At 43.3% G+C, this 27,832-nt stretch overlaps 1 protein-coding gene across 2 annotated transcripts in view; it reads left to right on the forward strand.

Moving 5' to 3' along the window:
- SDCBP (syndecan binding protein) overlaps nt 1-23,014 on the forward strand; it is a 34,029-nt gene extending 11,015 nt beyond the window's left edge. The window contains exons 3-9 of one of the 2 annotated variants that reach the window (XM_050938933.1): nt 937-1,015; nt 13,307-13,416; nt 13,796-13,957; nt 17,004-17,179; nt 18,925-19,096; nt 19,803-19,894; nt 22,235-23,014. In XM_050938933.1, coding sequence (XP_050794890.1) covers nt 937-1,015; nt 13,307-13,416; nt 13,796-13,957; nt 17,004-17,179; nt 18,925-19,096; nt 19,803-19,894; nt 22,235-22,289 — 846 coding nt within the window. In that variant the 3' untranslated portion in view covers nt 22,290-23,014. The remainder of the gene's footprint in view (nt 1-936; nt 1,016-13,306; nt 13,417-13,795; nt 13,958-17,003; nt 17,180-18,924; nt 19,097-19,802; nt 19,895-22,234) is intronic. The other variant, XM_050938934.1, reaches the window with a different exon arrangement.
- Nucleotides 23,015-27,832: the final 4,818 nt, after the last annotated feature.

The raw sequence follows: 27,832 nt of genomic DNA on the forward strand, positions 1-27,832 counted from the left end.
ACGCGATATATCGATCCCCGAGCAATCGATTTTAACCCGCCGATACAGCGGGTTAGTCTGGACCTGGGCTATAACTACCAAAAGAGGAGGAGACTGAAAAGAAGGAAGTACCTAGCATTACAAATAAGTTTATCGTTTACTCTCTCCAGTGACTAGCAAATACTAATTTATAAATAGAGTATTTTGGGGGGCATTAGCTTTAAACATTGTGTCCTCTCTTATAATAACCCACTTCTATGAGTTCTGTATACAAATCTAATTAGAAGGTTCACTGTTTCTCTGAATAGGAGCTCTAAATGTTAACAGATGGTTGACATTTTAGGTTTGATGCACAATTCATTCCTGTGAGTCGCACAAGAAGAGGTAGGTGTAATTGGATGAGTTTGACACATCTAGACTCTGAAGGTCCTTATGAATTACTGAAGTAAAAAAATATTTTGGCTATTTGCAATTGCTGAAGTTTTATAAATTTCATATTACATTTAAACAGTGCCATGTCAGAACATCTTAAACTTCTTAGTGTCTTTTGTATTCTGGATGAGAAGTTATTTAGTGTAAATGTCTTAAATACTTAGTCTGTTTTAGTAAATACATTTACAGTTAATAAATTTACCAACCCTCTTTCTTTATAGGGTGCTACCTCTTTATGCTGTTGCCCTTGCTTTCCCTGTAGAAAGTTACAGCCATAAGCTGTTTTGACAAGTGATATTTAATTAAGCAATTTTAACACCATTGTAAAAGACTCCATTTATATGAATGAGTGTTCAGATCCATATTAATTGGTGTTCAAATCCACGAATGGGTTCTGAAGTTTTGTCCTTTAATATAACGAACTGTACTTTCTAAAAACCTGAATATTTGACCTCACAACTGCATAGTAACTATCTAATAGTCTCTCGTACAGAATAATGCATGTGAATTCCTTTTTCCTGTTAGGCCCAGACTGCCTTTTCTTCAAACCCTGCCAATCCAGCAATTTTGTCTGAAGCCTCTGCTCCCATCCCTCGAGATGGAAGTAAGTTAATGTACTATACAAAAAGTTGATGTTTTGAAAAAAATATAAAATCCTGAAATTTTGTGAACAAAATTCTTTCACTGTTAACTAAGGGTCAAACAATGTCTTCTGGAAATGCAAATATTTGGGTGGTAGGCTACAGAAATTTTTTTTTTTAAATGAAGTAATTAGAGGGAGTTGTGTGGTTAATGTTTTCTTCCCTTCCTCTCACTGCTGATACCTCTTTCAAGTGATTACAGTTCTGAAGCTGGGGAATTAGTGGGTTGCCTGCTGTTTGTGCCATTATCCCCCTTGAAATCCATGGGAGATTTGCAAGTTGGAGGACTGTCAGCATTATCTTTGCATATTTTTCGTCCCTGCACACACAATCATAAACTGAGGGGGAATTTTTGGGACGGAGCAGGGATCTTATCTCTAGTACTGGAGAGAGGCCAGAAAAGTGGAATAGTGTGTCAGTATGAAGTTTCTGCATGGAGTTCCTGCTGATGTTTTCAGATCCATATTTTGGAGAGGTGGCGTATTAGACTGATACAAACTGACTTGCCACTTTTCATGATAAAAACGTGTTTCTTCTTAGAGTATGTGACCACGTGGATCCCATCTAATTCTGCCTAAACCTCATGCTCTAAAGGTCAAAAATCTTTGAATAGCAGTGGCCATTGAATTGAAGTCACTTTTGGTACCCATACCTGAAAATACTGATAACTAGTAAACATCAGCATGAACATTGGCACCTGTGCCAACATTGGCCCTGTCAACGAAGGCCTTAAATGTTCCACTCGATTCAATGTTGAAGGAGATAATTATGCCCCATTACCACCCATAGCATCCATGTTTACATTCAATAGTGGTGCATATTTCTGACCTCCCAGTACTAAGGTTGTCTTGAAGATTGGCACTTTCTCTAGAAGATGTTTGTTCTTCATCTCCAGCACCACCTCTCCACTATCCAGCAAGGAATCTTTTTCTGACAGATCAAGCAAAGGTCTCTCTCTACAGACCAGGGACTCCATTTTAGAGTCCCAGTGTCTCCCTGTCTGACAACTCAGTCAGAACAAGCCTTAGTTATAGGCACGCTGGGGACCTGCATCCAGGGGCTGATCCTTCTTGAATGATAGAGAAGGAAGTATAGAGGGTCTTGATCTTTATCTGCAGACAGGGAAGAACAGCAGCAGCTGGCAGAGGAGGAATGGGCATTAATGCCCTCGGAACAACACACTTCATTTCCCAGGAATCCATCTTCATCTTCTACTGATGAAACTTTCTCTTCAACTCATGTATCAGCATTTGATGACTTGAGAGCAGCTTCAGCCATGCTCTACCTCATTGAGACTCTCAAGATAGCACATCCGTGATAGAAGAAAAAGCTCACAAGATCCTTGATCTTCTACATTCTTCTGTGTTTGCTAGGACAGAAATTAATTAGGGCACATTAGATCCAGCAAAGACTCTGACAGGCACCAGCCACACTGCCTCTTCTGGCTAAGACAGCAGAAGAGACACATTGGTTACCCCAGAAGGGGTTTGAACAGTTCTATATCTATCCAACATCGAGTTTGTTGATAATTGATTGTGGTCCATGAAAAAGACCAAGCAATTGAAAAATATTCCAGAAGACAGACACACACAAGAAATTAGATTTATTTTGGAGAAAAGCCTGTTTGTCAGGGTCACTGGAACTATGAGTTGCTAATCATCAGAGCTTAAATGCAAAATATCTCATGTGAGATCAGGTATTCTCCATCTAGCTAAACTCCTCTAGACCTGAGTGGGTGATTGAAAGGCATAGTTGAAGAGGACTAGTGGCTAAAACATTGTTACAGTCAGCAACAGATAAATAGGACACAGCTTGAGCTGTGGCTGCTGTGGCAACCGCCTATAGCTTCATTGCTGCAAGCCTCTGGCATTTTGTAAAATGTAATTGAGGATGTCATCTGAAAGCACAGATTTAACTTGTGATTCATCAGTGTACTACGCACCCTATAGGATTCCAGGGCCACACACAATGAGTGTTTGGTGGGGGGTTTTTTTGGGGTGGGGGGCATCGTGTGTGTGTGTGTGTGTGTGTGTGTGAGAATCTGTACCTCGGCCCCAAATTGTAAGACCTTCAGATACTAGGATGTCAGTCAAGGCAGAAGACAACTCGCCTTGGACAAGACAATCTTCTTTGTTTGAGCCATTTACAGCTGCTTCCAGAACAGCAGGTTCGATGTGAGGGTCGAGAACCACACTACAATCATTCAAAAGCCATCTCTGAACTCTGTCTTTAGATGCTGGCTTTCCTTCTTCCATCAGACTTGGGGCACGATAACTTCTAATAATCTGTTTTCTCCCATGGCTGTTCCATCCACTTTCAGTCCTTAACCCCTGCCCATCCCCTTTCTTGTCCTTCAGAGACCTTTTAATGAAAATCACCTAAAGGAAGAAATGGCATCTTGCCTCCATCATCCTGCCTCTTCATGCTCAAAACTGGTTGGTTGGCTGTTTATCCTCAGACACACATTCTTCTATATTGCCACCCACTGGTGCACAGTAGGTTCACAGTAGGGCCCATTCAAGGTTCTGCTATTCAGTCTCTCTAGCACTGAGGCATTATAAAATGCCTCACTGTAGTGGTGGCACATCCAAGAAGACAGGGCATTCATGTCTACTCATAACTAGAAGATTGGTTGATCTGAGGAGACATCACAACCTCGAACTATGTTGTCTTGTTCAGATAGCTGGGCCTCGTGGTAACTTATGAAAAATTGTCTCAATCCATCATAAATTATAGTTTATAAGAGCTGTAGTGGACTCCAAATCAGCATAAACATACATTACTGAAGGCAGATTTTTCTCTTCATATGATGATCAGTGTCAAATTGAATGTCAACTACAGTAACTCAAACTTTTAGCCCACATCACCTTGCTTTTCTGTGACACTATTAGCCAGACTTCACCTGGGTCCATTAAAAGGCTGATTAAAGTTGTCGTATTACCTTGCATTCATCAAATGAGCATGTGACTGTAGTGTCAGGACACATTTTATTGGCACTGAATGGGTGGTTAGACCCCAGTAATACTCAGGCAGGCTCCCTTCTCTGCTCCTCCTATGAAGACATCGATCACCTATCCATTATATATTCACCCAGACCACCTCCAGACAAAAAGGGAAAAATGCAACCCCCCCCCCCAAAACAAAAAAACCCTATAATATATTTGGTACTTTAAAGCACAGTTCTGTCAAAAGGCACCTTGCAGTGTTCTCAGCATTCTATCCTCCGTACCATCATGTTCATTTTTCACTCACCCCACAGCATCTAGATTCCTAAAGTAGGTACTTCATACTTATCCAGCAGTTAGAGAACTGTCTCCAATATTAAGATTCCATATTGTCCTTACAAGCCCCTGTTTTAAGCCTCTTGGAGTGCACTTTACACTACCTTACCCTCAAGATGGCCTTTTTTGTCAGCATTACATAAGCTGGAAGGGTGACCAAACTCCAGTCTCTTATGGCTCACCCTTCCCATACAGTGTTCAACAGAGATTGATTGGTGTAAAGACCTCCTCGCAAGTTTATTCCCAAACTTGTCACTCTCATTTGAACTACAATTAATTTACCTGTTTTCTTTCGAAAACCACATTGTTCTTCAGGAGAGAAGAAACTCTATGTCCTGGATGTTTCAAAGAGCTTGTTATATTATCTTGATAAGACAAAGCCTTTTATACAGACTTCCCATCTTTTTCTTGCCATCTCTGCCTATGGGGCAGCCCATTGTCTCCCAGAAAATATAAATAAGGATTATGCATGTATTTCAGTCTGCAGTAATGTGGCTGATACACCTCTTCCTTCAAATGCTAAAACTCTGCTACAGCACCAGCTGCATTTTTGTGCATGCTTTGGACACATAGAATCATAGTCTATCAGGATTGGAAGGGACCTCAGGAGGTCATCTAGTCCAACCCCGTGCTCAAAGCAGGACCAATCCCCACATAGATTTTTGCCCCAGATCCCTAAGTGGCCCCCTCAAGGATTGAACTCACAACCCTGGGTTTAGCAGGCTAATGCTCAAACCACTGAGCTACCCGCCCCCCATATCTGACATCACCATATCTGAAATTTGTGAGGCAGCTAATTGTGGTAGTCACCGTACCTTCTCCTGGCTATGAGATTAAATGTGAGATTTGGTAGGGCACTGTTAGTGGCAGTTAAGACTCCCATACTGCTTATTGGCACAGTTGTGTAAATAAGCACCCCAATTTTCACAATAAGCCAAAAATTAAGCTAATCCCATTTCAAAACAAGGCCAAAACAAACCAATCCCTAAGAACCCCAACACTCTATGACTAGATCTCCCCTACACCACCACCACCCTGGTGTGCAGTCTGGCACTGTGGTGGACCTGTTGTGCACCCCTGACTCTCTTGCCCGCCCCCTTGCCATGCTTGCTAGGAGCCGATCAAAAAAAAAAAAGTAACCAGCTGCAAGCCAACAAGTAACTCACAAGCCAGTTTCTGCATTTGCATCCTCCCTCACCCCGCAGGTTTGGCAGGTCTGTTTATTAGTCACCTAGACTAGAGTGCAGTCCACACATGTGCGCACACACTCAGCAGAAAAACAGTTAATTACCTTAAAGTAACTATGATTCTTTGAGAATGGGTTGTTGTCCACATAGATCCCACAAACTCTATTCCTCTTACTTGGCATTCACTTGCCATTTCAAAATCCCAGGTAAAGAAAACTAGGGGTGGGTTGTAGCCACTCTGGCCTTTGAGCCCTCTGGTGGGGATGCACAAGGATGGCTCTGAAACTTCTATTCAAAGATACTGACTTCACGAACATGGGATTCATGTGGACAACATCATCTCAAAGAACTAGTCACTGTAAGATTCAGTGGCTTTAAATATTTTAATGCAGCTCTAAGTTTGCTTGGTGGAATGTTGTTCCCTTGCAGAATGTTGAGTTGAGCACAACTCAAACTTCTGAAAACCAGGAAGTGCAGAGTTAAGATTGCCCATGCAACCTTAACTCTCCTCTCTTTCAGCAGGGAAAGAGTTCCCAGCAGTGTTCCCTGTCAGCACACACCTTTTCTCTGCCCACCCCACTGTTCCTGAAATGCAGAAGCACCTCATCTCCTTTTATAGCCTGTTCACTGTTAGCAATAGCATTCCATCCAGATTGGGATGTACTGGTATATTGGTGGTGCACAGGGCTTGGGATGTACTGGCAGAGCTGAAGGTGCCATACACCCACATAACCCTCATCTCTTTGCTGCAGCCGCAACCCCTTTTTTCCTCTCTTCCTCCCCTCCCTAATAAGCCCTCCCTCCCAGGAAGCATTCACAAGTCTAAAAGTTTTTTCCTTCAGTGACTGATTACATTATCCCCAAAATAAAATTGTCATCCATGACTCACAGATTATAGCAACCTCCAGCCACTCGTCTAAAACTTCTTTTGTCTTAGGTGGAGGGTTTGTGATTTATTTATCCTTAGTTTTGTTAATTGAAGGGTGAATTCACAGCCATACAGAGCTCTGTTGATTCATCCCATCCATAACACCTGTCAGTTTAACTGTATAGGGCAACAAAAGGAAACTATTTTGGGGGGGCTGTAATGTGGGAATCCCTTGGTCAGGTGATCCCAAATTTGTATCCAGGGCTGGCTTTAGGCCTATTCCACCAATTCCCCCGAATTGGGCCCCGCGTCTGAAGGGGCCCCACGCCCAGTGAGAATCCCTTCCCTGGCTAGAGGCTCCTTTTTAATTTTTACCCACCCGGCAGCACTCCGGGTCTTCGGCAGCACTTCGACGGTGGGTACTTCGCTCGCTCTGGGTCTTCGGCGGCGGGTCCTTCAGTTCCGCCGAAGACCTAGAGTGAGTGAAGGACCAGCCACTGAAGACTTGGAGCACCGCTCGGTGAGTACAAGCCCCACCTGTTTTTTTTTGTTTTTTTTTTTAAAGTCATCCCTGCCGGGGCCTCGTCGAAACTGTTCGAATTGGGCCCCGCACTTCCTAGAGCCGGCCCTGTTTGTATCCCCTAATGCTGTCCCATAACACCATGAAGCACACCAAATTTCAGAGCAATCCAGTTAACCGTTTCAAGTTGAGAGCACTTGCAAGAGTGCAGCTTCAAAGCTTATAAAATGGCAGTAATAGAAACCTAGTGCTTTTTCTGTTTTGGTGCATTTTCTTATTACTTTTTTCAGTTTGGGTCCCTGCCCCCTAGAGATTTAATGGGTGCCATGCACTGTCTTGGATAAGATTTAACAGATTGAGACTATTTTGACCCACCTTTTGTTCTTTAGCTCTGGGCAAAAAAAAGTCTCACCTAGAAACTTTTTAAAATATTGCTTTTTTTTTTGCGGGGGGACTTGTATTTCTGCACCATGGGCTCAAATGACTCCATTTGGGTCACTAATCCTGCTCTACACCCTCTCAAGGCATACCACATTTCCAAGAAATAACTAAGCATGTCAGTTTTAGAGGATTTAGGAAAGATAACTTTTAAACAGATATTGTGAAGCAACCTTAGATGGAGGTGTCACTCTTCAACTATAATAAAGTGGGTTGTTTTTTTTTTTTGTTGTGTTTGGTCACCCAACTGCACCGCTGTTGAGCAGAACTATTCTTTAAAAAATTTTTTCTCCAACATAGTTAAGTACAGTTTTATGTATTAAGCATTAAATATATTTGAACAGTTTTTTGCTTAAAAAAAAAATCGTCGTGACTTTCCTGAAATTTCCAGTGACCAACAACTTAATATAAAATATGGAGGGGGGGGGGTTAGAAGGGTGTCTGGCTCAGAAGGGTTCAGGGATGGGGGGGATGGGGACAGGTGGGTGTCCGGCTCAGAGGGGCTGGGGTCAGGGCTCGGGGGATGGATGGCGTCAGGGGGGTGTCTGGCTCAGAGCTGGGGGAATGGGGTCAGGGGGTGTCTGGCTCGGGTTCAGGGCTGGGGGGGGGATGGGGTTGGGGGGTGTCTGGCTCAGAGGGGCTCAGGGCTGGGGGGAATGGGGTCGGGGGTGTCTGGCTCAGGGCTGGGGGGGGATGGGGTCAGGGGGGTGTCTGGCTCAGAGGGGCTGGGGGTCAGGGCTGTAGGGGGGATGGGGTCAGGGGGGTGTCTGGCTCAGAGGAGCTCAGGGCTGGGGAGGATATCCGGCTCAGAGAGGCTTACCAGGCTACTTACCCCGCCTCCTCCCTCTCCCGGAGCCTCAGCGTGCCGCGTCCAGGAGTGGCCTTGGACAATGCTGCAGCGGCCTGGCTCCAGTGGGGCGTGAGCTCCCACCGCTCGGCTGCAGCTTGCAGCTCCGTCCCCTTACCACGCTGCTCTGAGCAGGAGGAGTTCAGGCCTCGCTGGAGCGACACCGCTGCAGCGCTGTCCAGGGCTGCTCCTGGACGCGGCATGCTGAGGCACCAGGGGATGGGGGTAGGGTGACCAGATGTCCTGATTTTATTGGGAATGTCCCGATTTTTACTTCATTGTCCTGTGTCCTGACCAATGTTCAGTCAGGACGCGAATTGTCCAGTTATTTTGCCTCCACAGGCACAGCCCGGAGGGGGCTCACGCCCGCCCAACTCCACCCGCTCCTTCCCCCATTGGATCCCTCCCCAAATCCCCGCTCCCTCACTGTCCCATTGGATCCTTCCCCAAATACCCGCCCTAGGGGGAGGAGGCAGAGGTTTTGGCCTCAGCGCCAGGGAGGGTAGGGGAATGCCGGCTGCAGCTCCACTGCCCGTGCCCCAGCCGAGCGGTCCCGTGCCCCACCAGGGGCTTTGCAAAGGGCGGCAGAGTCGGCCTTTGTGGGCAGCTGGGTGCCGGATTGCCGGTCCCCTTGCCCAGCCCGTGTTTGTGAAGGCAGCTTCGCGGCAGCCCACCCTGAGAATCTCCCTTCCTGCTGCCCCGGGGGCACTGTGCCGTGCGGTTGTTTGGCTGCTGCGCAGCTTTGCTGCTTGGGTGGGCAGGGGAGTGTAGTTGGCGCCGAGTGCCAGGTTACACGCAGCGAGGGAGAGGCGAAGGAGCAGCTGGAAGATGTTGGGGGAGCAGTGCTGGGGATAATTAGTATCTGTGATGTCTGTCTCTAGGGGGCGGGACGGGGGGAGCAGTGTGTGCCTGGCTGGGTGTGCGACCCTAGGTGAGGAGATCCTGTCCCGCGATGCTGGGGCGGGTCCCTGCCTGGGGGCCATGGCAAGGTCCCGCTTTCTCCAGCAGGGTGTAGCCCAGTGGTGCAAAGGTCGCTATGGCTCCGCACTCCCGGACCTGTGGGGAGCTGGAGCCCGCCAGGGAAGGGGCTGCCCCCCACTGGCGTGCTCACAGCCAGCCCAGGCCGGTCTCCGCGCAGGAACCTAGCGGGGGCGCTCCCCCTGTCCGTGCCCATCTCCGTGGCATCGGGGTGTCAGCCCTCGGGCTCTGGATGGGGGTTGTTGAGTGTCAGGGCCGCCGTTTACATCTGCGTGGCTGGCGCCAACCCAGGCACTTCCCGCTTGTTCATGCTTTTTTGCTTTTTTTTTTCCTCCGCCGCCAGCTTTTTTTTGGCTCCGCCCCCTCGTCCTGATATTTCGCCTCTGTGATTTGGTCACCCTAGATGGGGGAAGGCGAAGGCAGAGGCGCGGTGGAGCCTCCGACATTCTCATGGGGGCCCCTGTGGGGCCTGGGGCAAATTGCCCCACTTGCCCCCCCCAGGTGGCCCTGCATGTGTGCGTTGCACCTGCCCTGCCCCGACTGCTGTCCCCTTCCCTGGTCCAGGGACCTTACCCCTCCCTGGCCCCTATCACACTGCTTCCCCCCACCCCCGGGCTCCCTGCAGCCCTGTGTTTGTGTGTTGGACAGTCACATCCAATTCCTTCATACTGCCCCCCTTTCCTCTGCCTGGCTTAGTTCACAGCCCCAGAAAATCCCTTCAAACTGTCCCCCTTTTCCCCTCCCCTTATTTCGTAGGGGGATGATGAACTGAGAGGGTGGGTGGGCAGGTAGTGGCGGTGAGGCTTTATACTTGTGGGGGGGTGAGGAGGCGAGTGGCGAGTTGGTGGCTAGAGGGAGGCATCCATTTTAAGTATTTTAATTTTTGGTACTGCTGTGTGCAGTAATATAGTGACCTCTGGGGGGTTAAAGAGGGGTGTAATGGTGGGGCCAAGCAGGGAGGGGCAGTTCTATTTTACTGCTGTGATCTGGTTACCCTATGCGCGCCATTTCTTTCCCCCTCTACAGGCTTCCACATACTGTCAGTGCCTTGCTAGTGTGCCATGCGCTGTGAGATATCGCTTCTCTTTGTGTGTGACTATGAGTGTTTCCCTTGTGTGTAAATTTATTCAACAAAATCTTGAGCTTCATAATGGCTACCTCGAGTGAAAAGAAAAAGAGAAAAATAGAATCAGAACACAAGAGTTTTCAACACTGAATGGACGAATACATACTTACGTACTGTTTCGAAAGACAAAATACTGTGCCTCGTGTGTCGCGAAACATTAGCTGTTCCGAAAGAATACAACCTTCGGCGGCACTTTGAAACTAAACATCCCAATCTCGCCAAATTGAGCCCAAATGAAAAAATAATTAAAGCAGCCAGTTTAGTGAAAAACCTTAGTGGTAGACAGCAAATTTTCAAGAAAGTGAGCACTGAGAACGCTACGGTTACTAAAGTGAGCTATCAAATTTCTAAGGAAATTGCTGCTGCTGGGCGATGTCTCACAGAAGGCAAGTTTTTAAAAAAGTGTATGTTGATTGCTGTATCTGAGTTATGTCCAGAAAAGAGGGGAATATTTGAGAATGTCAGTCTATCACACATGACTGTACAGAGAAGAATAGCAGACATTTCTACTAATCTAAGTGATCAGTTAAAGCAGAGAGTCACTGAATTCTGCTTTTACTCCCTAGCTATGGATGAAAGCACCGATTTAAAAGACACTGCCCAACTTCTTATTTTTATTAGAGGTATTGATAAAAACTTTGAAATTACTGAAAAACTTGTAGGCATGTGCTCCATGACAGGTCGCACAACCGGAAAAGAAATCTCCAGTGAAGTGATCAAGTGCATGAATGATAAAATGGGATGAGATTTCACAAACTTGGTGGCCATTTGTACTGATGGTGCTCCAGCTATGTGCGGAAAAAATGTTGGAGCCGTTAGTCTTCTTGAAGAATTTATTGGGAGACAAATAACCAAACATCACTGCATTATACATCAGCAGGTTTTGTGTAGCAAAGTCTTAAAATTTGAGCATGTAATGTCAGTGGCAGTTTCCATTGTAAACTACATCCGTTCTAGAGGACTAAAACATAGGACATTTTGAGCCTTTCTTGAAGGGGAAGATGCTGAGTTCAGCGACTTAATGTACCATACAGAAGTGAGGTGGTTGAGTCAAGGAAGAGTGCTCCAGCGTTTCGTTGCTTTGAAAGAGGAGGTAGCAAAATTCCTAGAAAATGGGCCAATAAAATTCCCAGAGCTTGAAAATGAGTCCTGGAATCAAGATCTCTTTTTCTTTTGTGATATTACAGCACACCTGAATGATCTCAACATTCAACTTCAGGGAAAAAAATCAACTTATATTTCAAATGTGTGCAGCAGTGAAAGCTTTCAAAATGAAGTTGAAACTTTTCAGAAATCAGCTGTCAAAAGGTGAAATGTGTCACTTTCCCACTTGTGCACAGCGTATCCCTCAGCACAAACACACTGAGTTAGGAGAAAAATATGCAAAGCACATCAATCTTTTGATTGAAGAATTTGACAGAAGACTTACTTTGTCTAAAGATGATGACATCCAGTTGAAACTGATTGAAGATCCCTTTTCTGTGGATCCAGAGGAAGTGCCAGGAGATTTGCAGTTGGAAGTTATTGAACTTCAGTGTTCAGCAATTTACCGAAATAAGCACAGAGGAAGCAGCCTGTGGGACTTCTACAAAAGTCTGGATGATGAAAAATACAAGAATCTTACCGAAGTTGCACTAAAAATGTTCAGCACTTTTGGAAGCACTTACATATGTGAACAAACATTTTCCATCATGAACATGAATAAAAACAAGCAACGTTCTTCTCTGATTGACGACTATTTGGAAGACATTATGAAAATATCCACTTCAAATATGACCCCCGAATATGACAAGCTTGTTGCCGAAAAGAGATGTAATCTCTCATTAAATTTGCAAGGTGATTATGAAAAGCACAAATGTTTTCTTTCAGTGGAACAGGTATTTTTCATTTTTCCATGGTTCATAGAAAAAATAAAAATAACTAAAAAAAATTGTTTGCTTTAATTGAAAAATTCTTAATAAAGTATCACCCCCCCCCAAAAAAAACAACCCTTCCTCTTCGACCCACTGCGGGCGTCACTGGGGTGCGGGATGTGTTTTGGGGGGGTGTAGCAAGGTGGTTACCCCGCTCCTGCCCTGAATGGCTTAAAACAGCCCTGGGGAAGGGCTGTGGCAGGAGAAAAGCTGTGCTGACTGGGGAAGCTGCCCCAGCTGGCCTGTATAAAAAGGCTGTGGGCCAGAGGCCCAGAGGAAGTCTCTCTCTGCTTGTAGACAGAGAAGAGTCTGGTTGCTAGGGAGCTGAGTAGGGTACTGGGAGTGGAGCAGGTCTGGGAGAAGGCTAGAGGAGCGGGGGAGCTCCAGCCTGGAAAACCCCCAAGCTGTGGACCTAGCTGAGGGCCTAAGACCGGTACCAGGGCTGCAGAGGGGCAGCCCAGCTATAGAGGGAGGCAGCAGGTCCAAACCCAATCTTGCCTGTGATGAGTGGCTGATATAATGCAGTCTGCCCCAGGGCGTGGGGGCTAGTTGGTGACTGGCAGTAGCCTTATGGTGAGGTGAGGATTAGAGGATTGGGGGTTCCCCAGAGAGGGGAGACCTAGAGCCAGAATGGGGGGGTATTGTCAGGGAGCAGCACCCCAGATCAAAGGGCACCGGTGTCAAGGAGGGACACAGAGCCAGTGGCAGTGGGACACCGGCCTGCAGAGGGCGCTCCAATGACTGAATGAGCTAATGCCTGAGAAGACCAGCAGGTGGCGCCGCCGGGGTTAGTCCTGCTTGCTTACATGGGCTGGGCAGTGCGGGGGTGTGGGGGGGGTGTTTCACTACGGCCGAGGGGTTTCGGCCCTCAGCTATTTTCTTTGGAGTAATGTGGCCCTAGCTGCTCTGAGTTATGCAGGCCTGTTATAGACTAACAGATGTATTGGAGCATAAGCTTTGGTGGGTGAATACCCACTTTGTCAGGCATAGGAAGTGATGTTCTAGTAAATCAGTAAATGCTTATTCACTAAAATACTAAATATTTTCTGTATTCTAAATAGTGAATCGTTTATTTTGCATTTTTTTCTTTCAATAGGCCTCTATCCCAGACTATACCCAGAACTTTCTGAGTACATGGGTCTGAGTCTTAATGAAGAAGAGGTACAGAAAAACTTGCCAGTGGTTGCAGGTACACAATCTCAGGGGGTAAGTACCATTCAATTAAACCTCATCTTTAGAAAACACAGAGAGAGAGAGAATATTTGTTAACAAAATAACTTGCTCTTAGAAATAGGACTCCTCATATTCTATTTAGTGGATTATACTTCTTGTCATTACCACAGTTAAACAGTGATGGATTAATGATCTTAAGAGGCTAAGTCATTCCATCTCTAGAGCTTACCTTTCAGTAAGAACTTTGTATAAAGAAATTTTTACTAAACCTTAACAATTTTATTGCCCCCAAAATAACTAGAAGACAGACATCTTAAAATTTAATTTGTGTGAAAATGTGATTTCATTTTGACTGACATGTCTATGCAAGTAGCTGTCCTAAGTAGTTCAATATTGTGCGGTTTTTAATCAGCAGCTGGTAACAAGACCCTCCGCTGTGAATTATATGGTGGCTCCAGTAACTGGAAATGATGTTGGAATTCGCAGAGCAGAGATTAAACAAGGTATCCGTGAAATAATTGTATGTAAAGATCAGGATGGAAAAATTGGACTTCGTCTTAAATCTATAGACAATGTAAGTATATGGAAACTTAATTCTGTCTTGCTTCTGTAGGTCAATAACTGAATCCTGGTGTAATAAAAAATGAAATAGTATGGGAGTGAATTGCTGATACAAAGGCATGTATTTGTGTTTAATACAAAATGGGGTAAACTTCTATCTAGTGTATAATGTTTCTAGTATCTTTTTATCTATGGCTACTATTTTGTCTTCCATTAATGCTTTCAAAATATACTAATAGATTAAAGATCTAAACTTCAGTACTACGTAATGATTTACTTTTATATAAATGTATAGAAGCAACTGGCTTATGTACTACTTGTATGTTTAGTACCCAAGTTTACATATAGCACCTTTTTATATAGTAAGTACAGATTGTGATAGATTTCCCTCCCCCAGCATGCCACTTGGAACTGGGGTACCTGGGCTCCCTCTCACACTGTGCTGCTGTGACAAGCTGCAGACATGCTCCCGGTCTATCACTTCCACCAGCATTCACACAGGTAGGGACACACCTAGCTGCAGTTCTCTGACCAGCCACTGCATCTGAACAAACTAGAGAGAGGCTACAGCCAAAATAACCACCAGTTTCCCAGCCTAGGACCCTAGAGCTGTACTTTCCCGCCCTGGTACAAACCCCAACCCAGTATGAATTTATTATCCAGTTCACCTCCCCCTCAGTGTAGAGAGGAAATGCAACAGCCCCTCTGAGCTAAGATTCCCATGGACATCACTTCAAACTCACTAGTTTAGGTTAAAGCATAAAATACATTTATTAACTACAAAGATTTTAAGTTGTTATAGGTGATAGCAAACAGATCAAAGCAGATTGCATTTTTGTTTATTAACTAGGTGAACTAAGCTTAACATACTCGAAAGATAGGATTTGAATTAACAATGTCTTACCCTTAGAGATAACATAAGTGGGCTGCAAAGTCTACACCTGCTTTGCAGCTTGGGATGCCCAGTTGTTTCATACACAGACTAGAAATGCCTTTAGCCTAGGTCCAGCACTTCCCCCAGTTCAGTCTTTGTTCCTCAGGTTTTTCCAGGAGTCATCTTGTGTGGGGAGTGAAGAACTACTGATGTCACTCCTCTGCCTTATATAGTTTTAGCATATGGCAGGAACCCTTTGTTTCAAAACTTGGTTCCCAAACTGGTTTGTAGAAAAATACTGACATCCAAGATGGAGTCCAGAGACGTGGACTTCCAGTGTTATAGCAGCCATTGCTTACGGGCTGGCCAAAATGCCCACAGGAAGGTTAATCTATTCCACAGTCCATTGTCTTTGCTGATGGGCTATCAGCCCCGTCTGGCTTCTTCATTGTAGCTGAAAGGCAAGTTGTGGGTCTCGCCCAGAGTAAGCACATTGAAATATAGATACGTAGTCACTCTTCCTAATTTTAGATACAAAAATGATACATGCATACAAAGCATATTCAGCAAATCATAACTTTTCCAATGACACCTCACATGACCCATCTTGTACAAAATGCATCGTAATTATGCTATAATTGTATCATAATATCACTATGAAGAATAAGGGGTGCAGTGTGACATAGATATTGGACACCTTTCAGCTATCTGCTGTAGTACTTGTTAAATGGCATTTTGGTCACTAGCTCAGTAGCTTTAGTCTTCATTCATAAACTTTTGATGGGTAACACATTGCAATTTAATTTCTCATTGTGCTATTAACCGCTGGTAAGAGTGCCTGCATCACCTTTAGATTAGGACAATGTACTACTGATGGGGAGCATTAGGGAAAGTGAAGCTCTGATTTGGCCTACACTATCCACTAAAAGTGACAGAGTCCTGTGCCACTTTATAGACTAACAGAAGTATTGGAGCATAAGCTTCTGTGGGCGAATACCCGCTTCGTCAGATGCATGTGCTTATGCTCCAATACTTCTGTTAGTCTATAAGGTGCCACAGGACTGTGTCGCTTTTTACAGATCCAGACTAACAAGGCTACCCCTCTGATACTTGACTATCTACAAAGAGTAACACCAAAGTATGCTTTTTTTATTCTCCTTTGTGGTGACCAAAGGTGCAAAGAAATCATTTTAACTTCTCTGCAGCCAGTCTCTCCTCATTGTGGCCTCTGACTATTCCCAGCCGTGAAACAAACATGTTAACTTGTCACATTCTTAAAAGTGATCTGCAAAATCAGGAGAAACTGGGCTTGTGTCGAAGGTATCAAAAGTTTAATTATCTTATGGCTTTTTTTAAACTAAAAATTCTGGTGTGGTCTACCTTGGAAGACCCTAAGGCTTTTTCTGCATTTTGGAAACATCCCACTATTGTCAACACTGGTTCAGCGGAACAGGTGTTAGCAATGTTGTGTGTCCTAGCACAGGTGGGGTTTAGCTTTCAGCACCTTTTCATGAAAGTGAAGCAAGAGCAAGTCTAATCAGCATGGTGTGGATGACCATAATTGCAGACACAACCCCATCTACATCAGGGCTCCCAGGACTGCTAGTTTTGCTTTGTAACTGTAGACAGGGTCCATGATGACCAAAGCACTACTAAAACAACCTTAGAGGAACAAAGCTGAGTAGTTCAAGAGGAAAGGGTTTTCAGTCAACTGTGTTGACACCTGTTTATCTCAGAGTAGCATTTGAGATACGTAAAATCCATTGCTAAAGATTCACTATCCTTCACCACTTAATGTAAGTCTTTAAAGCTCACAATAAATCTGCTTTGAGACACCAAGAGATCGTGCAGTAAAATCAGGGATTATGGAGACTAGTCTTCCTGATAATTCTGTGGTGGTAATACTTCATTTTTTAAAATGAAAAACAAGATTTCAGGCCTTCATTGTATCAGAAAAGGATTAATAAGCCTTTTAGCTTTTGTAGGTCACCTTTGTCTGTGTTTTAAAAAAAAATTGCCTATTCATCTCCTGTATTATATCTTTATTTTTAATAGGTTGAACAACTGCACCTATCTTCTGCTTGCTGTTTATGTATACTTTATGTAATATATAAAATAGGCACTGGGAACTTTTTCTGACTGTTAATATTCAAGAATAATGATATATTTTTATCACTCCATTTAGGGTATATTTGTCCAGTTAGTACAAGCCAACTCTCCAGCATCTTTAGCCGGTCTGAGGTTTGGGGACCAAGTTCTGCAAATTAATGGTGAAAATTGTGCAGGATGGAGCTCTGAGAAATCCCATAAAGTTCTCAAGCAGGCTTCAGGGGAGAGAATTTCGATGATTATTCGTGACAGGTACAACTATCAAATAAAAATGGAAAGTGTTCATTATTATTTATTTGTATTGCCATAGTACAATGGGCCCCAAGTCCAGGCATGGCAAGTGTCTTCTGTGTTTAAGCAACAAACACACATAACAAAGACTATCCCTGACCCAAAGAGCTTACAGTCCTAAGTAGTTCAGAAGCTTCCTTTTCATGTCTAATATTTCAGGAGTAAATCTGTTAAATTAAAACTTGGCAAGGGCTAACTCTGTCTCAGGCAGGTACTCTGCAATGTTTCTCGCAAACTCTGCCGATGCAATTCTGCTTAGGTTTTTGCTACTTTGGTCTAGGCCTCTTTCGAACAGAAAAAAGTGTACATGTATCTCCAGACAATTTCCTTTGCTATCTGTCTAGTCCTTAGTTCAATGTTCTGAGCTATTGATAGCAGAGCCACTGATACTCAGTTATTTCCAAGATTTTTGCCTTAAAATATGTCTTTACATATAAATGCATACAGTATTTTGGTATTGATTTGGAATCCTAATTTTCATGTTGAAAGCTTTGAAGTTACCCTTTAAACCAGGGTCTCTAGCAATACAGACTTGTACCATTTTAATTAGTGGTGTGTTTTTTACACTGTTAGTTAAACTGAAATAAGTGTCTGCATAAAATAAAATACAAAAAAAAATTGCCTATTCATCTCCTGCATTAAATCTTTCTTGCACTGAACTTAAACTGGTTTAAAAACACACCAGTGCAGGTTTGTATGTGGGCAAGTATTAAGCCTTTAGAAAGGAGACCAGTGATCTAACTGATGTTACTATATGTGCCAATGCTATTTTAGTTATCTTGTAACACTTGCAGACCAATCCATTCTACAAGAACATGTAATTTAAAATGTAAATGAATATATGTTAAAGATGGTGGGAATCTTATTTATTTCATGTGGTCTAGGGGAATATAGGTAAAAAGCCAAAGAAAAATGCTTATAGCCTGAGTGGGGAAAATAAGCTTAAAGTATTAAGTGAAGTAGCTGGTTATATATGGCTGTTTCTGCATATAGTTGAATGAATGGGTGTGTAGAGCAGTGATTCTCAAAGCCAGTCTGCCGCTTGTTCAGGGAAAGCCCCTGGCGGGCCAGACCAGTTTTTTTTACCTGTCATGTTTGCAGGTGGCTCCAGGCCAATGGGGGCTGTGGGAGGGGCAGCCAGCACATCTCTCAGCCTGTGCTGCTTCCCGCAGCCCCCATTGGCCTGGAGCGGCAAACTGTAGCCAGTGGGAGCTGCAGTCAGCTGAACCTGTGGATGTGGCAGATAAACAAACTGGCCCAGCCTCTTAGGGGCTTTCCCTGAACAAGCGGAAGACAGGCTTTGAGAACCACTGGTACATTAGTCACCTAAAATACCATAGTCTCTTTCAACACTGAAGTGAACTCTCTCTTTCACATTTTGTATTAGAATCATAACTTGAAACTGAAATGGCAGTTACTCATTGAATAATCAAAACTGAATTCTGTGAATGTACTATATCTTAATTTGTATATTTTTTATAAATATTTTAGCTAACAACGTGAATAGTAACAGTATTGAGAACAGACATTTCAGACAAAAGGAATACTTGTAGGACAAAGATATTGTAAATGTTATATATTATGGGATACACTAACAGCTCTGCAGGTCTTTAGTAGTAACTCTAATCTGTTGTGGAATTGATCAGTATATGTTGAATGCTTACTGAATATAGTACAATTGTATGTTGTGAACATATTTCTTACAGGCCTTTTGAACGAACTCTTACTATGCATAAGGACAGCACAGGTCATGTTGGCTTCATATTCAAAAATGGAAAAGTAACCTCAATAGTAAAAGACAGTTCTGCTGCTAGAAATGGACTTCTTACAGAGCACAACATGTGTGAAATAAATGGCCAGAACGTAATTGGACTGAAGGTAAAGTAATGTGCTTTACAAAAACAAATTCAGTGTAACAATAGTCCTATCTTCGTACTCTTCTGAGAGGGGAGTGGTGCTTTTAGAAGAATTTTTTTTTTCTTTTTTTGGTAGTATGAGTGTCATTCTGAACACTTAATGATGTGACTTTTTACCAGTCGATGTAATCAGGAATGCTCAACAAAATTTTAAAATATCTCCATATCAGAGGGTCTTCCATCTGATTATTCCAGTTTACCGTGTGTCGTAGAAGGTAGACATGGCTATTAATAGAGTTAGGCTCTGAACTAGCTTTATCTTAGGTTTTTGTCATCAACTTCCTTAAACTCTGTGTTAGTATAGCTTCTCTAAGAATTGTGTGCATGCTATTTCTTCTCCTGCTTCATCTGGAGACATGAGGTACAGCTTGCTAGATGTTCTCTTGCCAGTATCAACACTGGCAGTGATTGCCATGCAAACTTATGGCTTCCAGTCCAGGGTTTCCTTCTTGTGTCTGGGCCTTCTTGTCCAAGACCAGGGAATTTTTAATGATGGTAAAAGCTATTGTTTGGTCCTAGTCTACATTGGATATCTTCCCTTAGTGCTTCTTTGCAGACATTTTGAAAAGATTCTTTGTGCTCTGTTTAGTCTGTAGCTGCTAGGCAGATGCAGAAGGATTTCAGGAATTCAGATCATGAGGTTTTGTTCATTTGTATTTCATTAACAGGACTCCCAAATTGCAGACATATTGGCAACAGCTGGAAATGTTGTGACAATTACTATCATGCCTTCATATATCTTTGAACACATAATTAAGAGGTAAGCAAGAAAACTTTGAATATTTTTTAAAAATAGCTAGTTAGTTGCACAAATCTGCTTCTTAAGTGTTGTGGAAATAATACTCCTATGGACGATTACTCCTTTGGTTCTAGGGTAAATTTTAACTCAAACACAAATGCATTTTATGCATTTGAGTCAAGAAAATGCCAAATCTGGCATCAGGCACTCTGTGGAAATGCATTTACGCTAAGGGCTTTGCTGTAATATGTTTCAGTTCACTAACATGATTTAATCTGAATTTGTAGGGGATGACCATGGTATCCTTTTAAGACAAAAATTTGAAAACTTGTTTTCTGAAAACAAAACAGTAAACTGTTACAGAAGAAGTTAGTGGCAAGGAATTAGGTCACTGAAATAGCTTTTATGTGAGAAGTGTGTAACATACAAATTTCCCACAATTTAGACTAGATCTCAGATTATTTTAGAACAATATTTGTATTTCCTTTCAGTCCTGCTATGACTCAGGCAGAGTTCATGTGTAATGTTAGAGTAGCTGATTACAGAAATACCTTTTACTTCAAACAGTTGTAAACCTGAAATGGAGTCTTTTGGGACTGGGAAAGCATTGGCTTTAATCCTGTTGTTCCATATATATATCTCCTATGCAAAAAATCTGTAATATGTAACTTTCTGCTTCATTAACGTTTTTCAAAGTAACAGCCCTCTTTGAAACTTAGCCAAATAATATTTCAGAGTTCTAATGGATTTTTGAATATAGCAATGTATTTGAAATCTCAAATATTTATCAGTGGTTTGCTGTCAGTTTGGGAGATGTATCAGTTTGGGAGTCCAACAGGTGTCAGTCCTAGGTTCAGTACTATTCAATGTTTTCATTAGTTACTTGGATAATGGAGAGTGTGCCTATGACATTAAACTGGGAAGGATTGCAAGCAGTTTGGAAGACAGGCTTAGAATTCAAAGTGACCTCAACAAATTGTAAAATTTTGGTCTGAAATCAGTGAGATGAAATTCAATAAAGATAAGGGCAAAGTACTACACTTGTGCATTTGATTTTTCCTTCCTATCTACAAAATAGGAAATAAGTAGCTAGGCAGTAGTCTGCAGAAGAGGATTTGGGGTTTATAGTGGATCATAAGTTGAATATGAGCCAACAAAGTGGTGCAGTTGTGAAAAAGGCTATTATCATTCTGGTGTGTATTAACAGAATTGTCCAATAAATAGTAAGGGCTTGTCTACACAATGAGGCAGTGTGCCCTAGAGGGGAGTGAATCCAGTTGCATACTAATTACCTGTTAGACCGGGGTGGGCAAACTACGGCCCGTGGGCCACATCTTGCCCACTAGCCATTTTAATCCGGCCCTTGAGCTCCGTCTGGGGCTTGTCTGCGTGGCCTCCAGAAGCAGCGGCATGTCCTCCCTCCAGCTCCTATGCATAAAGACAACCAGACAGCTTTGATTTGCACACTGCCCTTGCCCCAAGTGCTGCTCCCATTGGCGGGAACTATGGCCAATGCGAGCTGCAGGGGTGGCGCCTATGGACACGGCAGTGCGCAGCCTCCATGTAGGAGCCAGAGGGGGTACCTGCTGATGCTTCTCCCAGGAGCAACTTGAAGTAAGCACCACTTGGAACATGAACACACACACACACACACACACACACACCTCTGAACCCCTCAGTCCCAGCCTGGAGTCCCCTCCAATACCCTGAACCCCTCATCTTCCCACACACACACCCTGACCCCAATTCTGTGACCATTCATGGCCCACCATACAATTTGCATACCCAGATATGGTCCTTGGGCCAAAAAGTTTGTCTACCACTGTGTTACACCATGGTGATGCACTAAAACTTGTCTAGTTTCTGTTAAGCTGGACTAGACTCCACTATTCTCTGTGTAAAACTGAGACATTCGTGCCATCTTCATTTGTGCTTTAGGCCACTGCCACTACCTGAGCACCTGGTTGCAGTATGACAAAAACATATTGCCTTCAATGTTGAGGATGTAAAAAAAATCAATACATTATCCTTAGCTGTTACATTTAGCAGTTTCTCTATAGTAGACATCAGACAGAATACACCTCCCAGTTCTGCACCCATATACAAGGTATATTAGAATATTATTTTCTTTGGTAACATACAAGGTAGAATAAAATGCTAACAGCGCAGTTGCTTACTAGTTTTCTGTATCATTTGCTGCAATGTTCTGTTAACCTAGTCAGTCAAAACACTTTGATTTAAAACTTTTGTGTCAAGTATTCTCTAGTTTCTCTTTCTTTGCATTATTTTTTAACAACAAAGTAAGAGTTTGGGGTTTTTTAAACTTAGTAAAAGATACTTTTTCTTTTCCTCACCCCCCAGAATGGCTTCTGGCATCATGAAAAGTCTGATGGACCATACAATCCCTGAAGTCTAAATTTAAACCATTGTATTGTATATGCATATGTAATGAGAACTCGGCTAATCTTGGGCTATTATACTCAGCAACTTCTGGATTCTGCACATAAGCCTTCCTTGAAACCAAGAAGAGAGTTGCTGCATTGATCATTTACATTATGTCTAGGGCCTGGAACATTACAGTTCAACATGTTATCTTGTTTATTCATACAAATGTAAGACTTGTTTGTAGTCTAATGCTGATTTTACAAATGTGAAATTTTCAACAAAGCTCTGCTGATCTTTTTCTGTAGGATCATGCTACTCTAGTTGACTACTGTTTCTATGATTATAAGCCATTGCAACTAAAAGAAACTAATTCATGTTTCTTCTGCAAGTGATAGTATCAGTTATCCATGATCTAGAACATACTGCTGCTCTTTGTATGTTCCTTTTTGGATGAATAAGTATTTTTATTGCCTTCTCTTTATAACCATATATTTCGAACAGTATATTTAGAAGACTGACTATTTTAGTGGTAGTGCACTTTTTGTTCAAGTAATCTTCTTGGCAGAAAAAAGCCAATTGAAAACCAAGTTTAGCTAATATTGGCATTAAACCTTAAAGAAGCGCTTTAAATGGTAAAGTATATAGATTGTTACGCTCAACTTTTTACGACTCTTACTTTACAAATTGTAACTCTAATACTCTTAAATTCTGTATCCTTAACCATGTTTAAAAATAAAGTTCAGGAATAACCAAAAAGATTGCAAAACTTTGTGGATTTTTTTAAGATGTAGGATGAACATTTTAAAATGCAGAGTAACATGAGCTTTAAGGATAAATGTTAACCAGGAAGTATATCCTAATTAAATTAAAATTGATACTTTGTGCAAAATGCTATTTCTGGTTGGCATCTGAAAAATGGAAGCCTTCATTCTTTAAGGAGGAGATGGTTTGTTCTTTTGGTAGCTCAACAAGAGTCTAAATCTCCCTTGTGTTACAATTCAAATAGCTGTACATTATAAGCTGCTTCAATGGGTTAGCATAGAAATGGTTTCCCTTTCCTGTAAATAGTTTTGGCTAGCAGCAGTCTTGGTTTGAAACAGCTCCAGAGCTTTTTAGACTTAAAGGGACACTAACTTAAACATACAAATTACCTACTGTTGCAATTAGCAGCTAATTGATAAAGTTGAGTACTTACGGAACAAATGTATTGTAAAGAGCTTCCTGTATTTGTCATATGTGGGATGTCAGTTTCACTCTTTCCGGTTTATGGAGTTCCTTTGCCCTGTTTCTTTGAGGGTCTGACCTAGCAATGGGGCAAAACGTTTAGAAATAAATAAATGAAAGGCATTCAGCAGAAAGTGTAATCAGTGAAATTACTTCTAATTTAAAAATGCCTAGATTTCACGATTGTGCATTCTTAACAGAAAATCTATGCAACTACAAACATTACATCCTTCTCATAGTTTTGAAATGGAGGTTTAATGCATGCTGAAATCACTTTTTTCCATATTTACTAATGAAATGGGGCCAGATGATGCCATAGGCCAATGATTGCCACAAACTTGTCCTGCTTTGTGCTCTTACTCCAGGGCATTAACTATTTGAGCATTGGGTTGACCATTGCTTCCTGAATCTAAGCAAAAGTTTTTAGAGGGTGAGCTGCTCCTAAACCAATTCCAGTACAAAAGAAGCCTTTGCCTAAGTGATTGTTCTAGTACGTACAGCTAATTGTGCACTTTGCCTGTCAAAACCTACTGGTCTTGCTTTCTGAAAAATGGGAAGGAAAGCTTTCTAGCAAGACTCTGGTAAAACCAGAAGGCAACTCCCTTGTGATCTGTTTGAGAATAAGGCTAGGTCTTCACTGGGGGGGTCGACCTAAGATACGCAACTTCAGCTGTGCAAATAGCGTATCTTAGGTCAATTTACCTGGCTGTGAGGACGGCGGCAAGTCGACTGCTGTTGCTGCTCCTCCTCCATTGGCATTACTTCTGCCTCTTGCTGCGGTGGAGTGCTGAAGTTGACAGCAGAGCGATTGGGGACTGATTTTATTGGGTCTACGCTAGATGCGAAAAATCAATCCCTAATAGATCGATCACTACCCGCTGATCTGGTACTCTAGGGGATGTCTGTGTGGTTGTAATTAACTTCAGTGATGGGAGGTTTAAGTGTCTCAGGCCTCACCAATCATAACTAAGATTATTTTAGGTTGTTTGCAAGCTAAAAATCATCACTGTTGCAGTGAACTTGCCGAAAAAAAGAAGTCCAACTGATCAACAAAGGCTTTGTTCTGATCTGAGGGAATGTTGAAGGAGAATGTACTAAACTCCCACTCTATTAAAATGCAATAGCTGTTCAGGCGCAATCCAGTTGTTGCTGCTCATAGAGGGAAAAACTACCTCCTTTCTTGAAGAGAAGCAGATGCATGCCATAGTCATTCTAGGAGTCAGTCGGACAGGAAAGAGATACACAGTGGGAAGGGAGTCAGGTTCCCTGTTCTGGCATTGATTTCCTGTGTGCCTTTGGCCAAGTCATTGAGGCTAAGAGCCTCAAAGGCATCTAGGTGCCTAACTCCCATTGACTACAGAAGCCAGCAAACCAAGTTAGTTAGTAGGAAATGCTGAAGGGAAGGAGGGGGACCTAAGCCTTGCCCCTCAGAGTTAGGCACTGCCCTTTGCACTGGTTCTGCTCAGTAGGTAGGCTAAATTGGTCAGAGGGATTTCAAACCTAGGTCCTCTGTATCCCAGGTGTTTTCCCAAAGCACTAGGCTACTATATGTTCTGGGGCAGACAGCCTCCCCAAATTCCCAATCTGCTTAGCCCTAGCTGCCACCACTGAGGCTTGTCTTGGGAATGCCTTCTGGTGCTCAGATGCCACTGCAGAGATAGGGGACCGAATAGGTACCTTGAGACTCCCATTTGGGTTAAGGTGTGAGTGAGGCCATTTAGCTCTGGGAGAGCATCAGGATCTAGGTGGCTTCATCTGTATCCACAGCTGTGTGTGTGGAGGGGGGAGCTGTGAAGGGGAGTTAGGTGGCTAACTCCTTTTGTGACTCTAGTCCCAAGGTTCTGCCTAGGCAGTAGTGCTTCATTCAAATTCTCTATGTAGGTTTGCCATGGGGAAGGGATGGCATTTATGCCCCAGTTTTTCAAACCTCTTATGAGATTAACACCCCCCTGCTGTCAAGCAATAGCACTGCCTTGGGCAAGATGCTGGGAGAGGGGGCACCATTATGTTAAATAGTCTGTTTTCTTGCCCTACAAGCACCCACAGTCATCTACTGGGACTGTGTTGAGACCTGAGCCTCTCCCATGAGGCTGTGCGTGAATCATCTAGACCAGGTAGACAGACTCATGGGTGCAGGGCTTGAGCTAGTATACTAAAAACAGCAGTGATGTCATTGCATGAGAATGCTTGAGAGTCCATGCTGCAATGTCTGTACTTTTGGCTCAAGCCCATTAATACAAGTCTGTCTAGCTCAGGTGGAAAGCTTGCTCCCAGCTGCAGCGTAGACAAACCCATGATTATGCTGGTATTTGATAGCATCAGCTGATGCTGTTTGGGTGAAGCATACTCAGCTGCTCTGCTGCACCCTTACTCTTCAGATGAGCAGGGAGAGATGAGGTCTCAAGCTCATCTGGCCTTCAAATGGACACAGGCCCTATGCAGCCTCAGGGCTGAATCTTCCCTGTGGGGTGGAAGATACACCCCACTACTCTGGCTTCAGTACACCCTTCCACCAAAGATGGGAATGGGAGTTCATCAGCTAATGCTGCTTTGCCTCTGTGTTGATTCACAGCACAGCACTGTTTCACAAGGCTACAAAAGCACTAGTGCAGATTCAGATGTCTGTTGTTAACTCTTCAACCAGCACCACTGCTATCTGCACCAGCTCTGAGTCCTGTACTGGGCCTATCCTCCAGCACTGATAACTGCTCCACAGGACCCATTTGAGTGCCCTCAGGGGGAGCTGACCTTCCTTGTTCTCTTTCCCAAAGGATGGGAGATGTAAATAAGAGGAAACACTCTCGCATCAATATAGGATTGGTATGGGGCCTCTCAAATGGCAGGTGTCACTTTTCCACACATCTCATACACTTGACATCTCAGCATGGATGAACCTGAACAACTGTTATGAATTGTGAGGACACCATCCAAGTACAGCTGCCTTTTGATGCCTCCCCAACACTTAGCTCTTCAGTACTAATCCAGTATAATCCTGAGCCCCTTCCACATAATCAGAGATGGGCTTGAAGGATCAAAGGATTTGAATATTGTTTTCTCTTCTCAGATCAGGCATCATGGAAAGACTATACTACAGCATCCACTCTAGCTTCTCCTGTTGACAGAGCAGCAACAGACATACAATCTATGAAGGCTTTTATTGAAGCTAACAGACCAGTTCCTTCCCCAGGATATTACATCTGCCCCAGCATTGACACCAATACCCCTGTCCACATATGTACCTTCAGCACTATTATTTTCACTGGCACCAATATGACCTGAGACAACACCAATCCTTCAGAGTCCTGAGAAAGAATCTAGATAGAAATAGCTTGAAGTGGATCTGGGGGCAGAATGCCTGTGCTTCTGGCTCAGTAGACTGTTGAATGGCCAAGTATCAAGTTTGCCTGCTCTTTATTACCAGCTTGTGGGGCACCATGAGGGCAGGTAAGTGAATAACCAACTTTTCAGTTTGCTGGCAATTCCAAGAAAAAAAAAATTGGGTCATACTAAGCTTGAATTAAAAAAAAAAAGATGTTTCAGTTTTGAGCATTTAAATTTTCATTTATGTAAAACTAATGTCAGTCATTTTGCATGCAAAATGAAAATATTTCCAAAGTGTCAAAACACTTTTTTTTTTTTTTAAAAAAGGTCCCTTCTATCCCTATCCACCCCCACCCCCAAACAATTTGGCAAAACTTTCAGTGTAACAATGTACTTTTTGCTGGAAAAGTTTTTGGCAAAATGATTAAAACTGGGAAAAACATAGTTTCCCTTCCTTACTACAGTGGTTCTCAGAGCTGGTCCACCACTTGTTCAGGGAAAGCCCCAGGCAGGCCAGTTTCTTTACCTGCCACATCCGCAGGTTCAGCTGATCTCCACTCCCACTGGCCCCGGTTCACCACTCCAGGCCAATGGAGGCTGCAGGAAGCGGCACAGGCTGAGGGATGTGCTTCCAGCAGCTCCCATTGACCTGGAGCCCTGATTGACTGAACCTGCGGCTGGTAAACAAACCAGCCTGGCCCACCAAGGGCTTTCCCTGAATACGCGGCAGAGCGGCTTGGAGAACCACTGCCTTACTCCACTCTGAGTGGAACAGAAGGAATCAGTTGTGAGCTTGGTAACTGAGGGTTCAGCTCTAACTTGTCCCTCCTTAGAAGGATACTAAGATGTATACAGTGAATTGATGCTTTAGCTACAACCACAATGCTCCCGGCATTAAAACACACTCCTGTCTGAGCTGCTGCAGCATCTGGGGCTTTTTTCAGGCACGTTCCTGTTTATGGAGCAGCACCAGACATACAATCAGCAAGCACTATTCATCAGACTACATGCTCAGCTGCTCAGTTGGGA

The sequence above is a fragment of the Gopherus flavomarginatus genome, chromosome 2 (genome assembly GCF_025201925.1).
Source record: "Gopherus flavomarginatus isolate rGopFla2 chromosome 2, rGopFla2.mat.asm, whole genome shotgun sequence".
Taxonomy (NCBI): Eukaryota; Metazoa; Chordata; order Testudines; family Testudinidae; genus Gopherus; species Gopherus flavomarginatus.